Genomic DNA, 3763 nt, shown 5'->3' with positions numbered 1-3763 from the left:
ATGTATTTGTGTATACGCCAACTCAGATCTATTTAGAAAAATATGTTTTAAGTAGCCACAAAGCAAGCTAACTATATAGAACATTTTGCAGATGCTGTAGGGGAAAAGTAAACCAAAAGAGACTTCTATGTGAAATTTGATAGGAAATAGTGTTTCTCAATTTTTCAGAGATTTAGGAGGAGAAAGGTAATTCCTAGTGTTTTAAGCTCTGAAATATTTTTCTTATAATAATTAAGGCTGTATTAAAATATCCAGACATATAGGTATCATTCAAACTGAATGGTAATTTATTAATAAACAAACAATGAATATGTTCAACAAAAAGAAAGAAAAGATGATAGAATAAGATTAATACAGTTTCCCTTTTTATAATGAAAAAAAGGCACAATGTAAGTTTCAGGAAATTTAACGTCAGGTTTTGGAAACACTTTCTGGCGTTTGGTCCACGACATCCAACTACAAATTAAAAATAAATTACTATGTTGAAATTTACATTTAAAAACAAGTCCATGAATAAAAAGAAAGCGATTTTCATATACGGGGACTTTTCCCCTCCTTTCAACATAGGATAAAATAATATCTTACAGGTGAGAGGTGAGGGAAGGAAAAGGGCCAGGGCATGGGAGAGAGGAGGAAAAGGAAAGCGTGCTCTCTTAAAAGCAAGAAGAAACTTACGTGTTATCTGCAGTAACACTGTCCTTTAATAAACCATGATTTTGCTGTCTCTGTGTAAAATGGTTTATGGTTTTGTTTATTTAGATAAGGCAAAGTGGAGGTGGCTCTCAATTAATCTTTTAAGAAAATAGTTTTTTGTGTGCTGGTGAGTTGACTTTTGTAGGGATTCTGTTCGCTGGTTTGGTGAATATTTTTCAAGATTTTTTAAATTGGATTTTTTTTTTTTTGGTTTCGATTTTGCATTGATGGTTCTTTTGGTTGTTCCTGTGCTGGGGTTCGATTCAGTTCGGCTTTGAGATGGGGGTGTCAAAACTTGCTACAGTCATAGACGAAAGCCCCGGATGTGCGGTACAGAGACTGGCTGGAAGGGAAGGCCATCTGACAGCTACTGTTCCCGTTCACTGGAGAGTTGTTCAGGCCGATCCTCTGCGACTCGAACATCTCCCGCACCGAGTGGAAGTTCTGCTGCTGGCTGGGGTAGCCCGCCGCCGCCGCCGCCGCCGCGCTGGCCAGGTGGCCCAGGTCTCCGCCCGCCTGGTTCAGGTACCACGAGGTGAGGCGGCCTTGGTGGGCTGCGGCGTGGTGGCCGGCCTCCTGACCGCTGCCGTGACTCAGGGAGGAGGCGCTGCTGCTAGTGACCGGGGGCAGAGAGTAGTCGGGCAGGGGGTCGTCCACGGCTGATCCGCCGGCGCCCCCAGGCGCGCCCTGCAAGTGGCCACCGCGCTCCCCGGCCGCATACAGGCTCATGGCCTGCAGGTTGCAGTGGTAGGTCCCGGCGCCCCCTGCGCTGCCACCCCCACCGCCGCCGCCCCCTCCCGAGCTCCCGGCGCTGGAGCTCTGGCTGCAGGGGGAGCTGTAGAGGGAGCTCTGGCCCGGCGAGTAGGCGCCCAGCGCCAGCGGGGGTGCGATGCCCGTGCGCGAGGACCCGGCCGCCGACGCCAGGAGGCCCGAGCCGAGCTCTGCGGCCGCGCCTTGCGGCGATCCCCGCAGCGATGTCATGATGTTGTCCACGCTGAAGCCCTGGCTGTGGTGCGGCGGCGGCGCGGGCTGTGCGGGCGGTGGCTGTGGCGCGGGCTCCGCGCCATCCAAGCTCAGAGGCCGCGTGGACGGCAGGCTGCCCGGGGGACTGCTCCCGCTGGACAGGCTGCTGCTGCTGCTGTCGGGGCTTTCGATTTTGGGCACCGCGGCGGCGCTGCCGCTGCCCAGGGCGGCAGCCGGGGACAGGGGCTGGGGCGGCGAGGGGCACGTACCGTTCTCGGTTTTGATGTCCTGGATGCGCACAGGCGGCGGCTGCGGTCCAGGCACCGTGCCGTCGGTTTGCTCCGGCGGCGCGGGCGGAGGCTGGCGGCCGGGGGGCGGCGGCGGCGGCTCCTTGAGGTGCAGCCGGTCCTTCTCCTCCTTGTCCTTCACGGCGTCCTTCTTCTTGAAGCGCCGCCGCCGCCGTAGGAAGCTGCCGTTCTCGAACATGTTGTACGAGTCCGGGTCCAGCGTCCAGTAGCTGCCCTTGCCCGGTTTCTTGTCGTCGCGGGGCACCTTGACGAAGCACTCGTTGAGTGAGAGGTTGTGGCGGATGCTGTTCTGCCAGCCCTGCTTATTGTCCCGGTAGAAAGGGAAGCGGTCCATGATGAACTGGTAGATGCCATTGAGGGTGATCTTCTTGTCCGGGGCGTTCTGGATGGCCATGGTGATGAGCGCGATGTAACTATAGGGCGGCTTCACCATGTCCTTGGGCTGCGGCTGCGGCGTGTAGGGCCCGTAGGCGCGGGCCATGCCACCCGGATACTGTTCGGCGTGCGCTGGGTGCGAGTACACGCTCATGGGGGCCGGCATGGCGGTGTAGCCGCCCCCGGCCGCCGCCGCCGCCGCGCGGTAGTAGCTCTGCTCGCCGCCGAGGTAGGGCACCACTCCCAGGGAGTTGGGGCTGGACACGGAGTAGCGCGCCTGCATGGCCCCCGCTCGCCGCCGCCCCGCGCCGCCCGCCGCCCCCCACCCTCGCTCAGGTCGGCCGCGCTCCGCCGGCCGCGCAGTCCGAGTCCGGGCCTCGCGGAGCTGGTGTCGGGCCGCCGCCGCCTCCCCGAGCCGCCAGCTGCGCGCGGCCTCTCCCTGCGCTCGCTCGGGCTCCCGGGGCGCCTCCAGCCACTGCGGGGCCGGCGCCGGCCGCGGAGGAGGGTCGGTGCTAAGGGAGAGGGCCGGACCAGGACGCGGCAGACGGCCTTGAAGGAACTCGCGGAGCCACTTCCAGGCGAGAACGGAAAAAAGAGCCAAAACTGAAAAAACAAGAAGGCGCCCTTCTCGCCACACCGCCTGCTCCTTCCAGGAGACTGCCCCAGCCGCCGGCGAAGGCGGCCAAATCACCAGGGCGGGGGGCCGCGCGCCGGCCGCCTTCCCGGGCCCCGCGTCACCTTTTTTTTTCAGTCTCTCGCGCGCGGGCCGCTTAAGGAAGCATTGGAAAACTTCTGAACTTTTGAGCATCCGTCACCCAGGCGAGGACTTTTTTACGCAGTTACATTTTTTCCGGGCAGCGGAGCCCCGCCCTCCTGCTGCAGCAGCAGCCAATGGGGGCCGAGAACCGCCTCTGAGTGAGCGGGAGGCCGAGCCCCGCCGGGCCGCGCGGGGCCGCGGGAGGACCGCCGCGCTGACCACACGCACGCCGGCCGGCGGGGTCCCGAGCCCAAGTCCCTGCCCGCGTCCGGCCTGCGCTCGCCCCCTCCGCCGCCGGCGCCGGGCACTGTCTATGTCACCCCCGGCCCTCCGCACGGACGTCCATTGTTTTCGCAGATTTCCTGAGCCCTCTCGGGCCCCACACAGACCCTTCCTCCGTCCACTGCTCACAGATGTCACCGCCGAGTCCTGGAGTTCCAACTCGCTCTGGCTGTCTCTCATTTCTTGGCCGACCTGACCGGCTCCAGCTTCGGGATTTCCCGGCCCCTCCTACTTTCCCCCCCTCACCTCTCCTCTCTCCCCCTTTCCTCCTCTCCCGATCGCCCGGTGAACTCACTGAGTTCACAGGCGTCTCGTTTTTCCCCACCTGGAGCTTCTGTCCTGAGCTGGGTTACAGAGTTGTATGGGCTCAGTCACAGTCGTGCTC

General features: G+C 60.1%; 1 protein-coding gene across 1 annotated transcript; it reads right to left on the bottom strand.

Moving 5' to 3' along the window:
- Nucleotides 1-264: 264 nt before the first annotated feature.
- On the bottom strand, nucleotides 265-3523 carry FOXC1 (forkhead box C1). The gene has a single exon (XM_059688409.1). The coding sequence runs from the start codon at nucleotides 3145-3147 to the stop codon at nucleotides 982-984; it is 2166 nt and encodes a 721-aa protein (XP_059544392.1). The 5' UTR covers nucleotides 3148-3523; the 3' UTR covers nucleotides 265-981.
- Nucleotides 3524-3763: the final 240 nt, after the last annotated feature.

This window comes from Myotis daubentonii, chromosome 3, assembly GCF_963259705.1.
Source record: "Myotis daubentonii chromosome 3, mMyoDau2.1, whole genome shotgun sequence".
Taxonomy (NCBI): Eukaryota; Metazoa; Chordata; class Mammalia; order Chiroptera; family Vespertilionidae; genus Myotis; species Myotis daubentonii.
This window is presented reverse-complemented; position numbering and strand designations above follow the sequence as displayed.

Bases quoted from the DNA above. Each gene is read 5' to 3' on its own strand.
- FOXC1 (XM_059688409.1), bottom strand. From the start codon at position 3,147: ATGCTCAAAAGTTCAGAAGTTTTCCAATGCTTCCTTAAGCGGCCCGCG.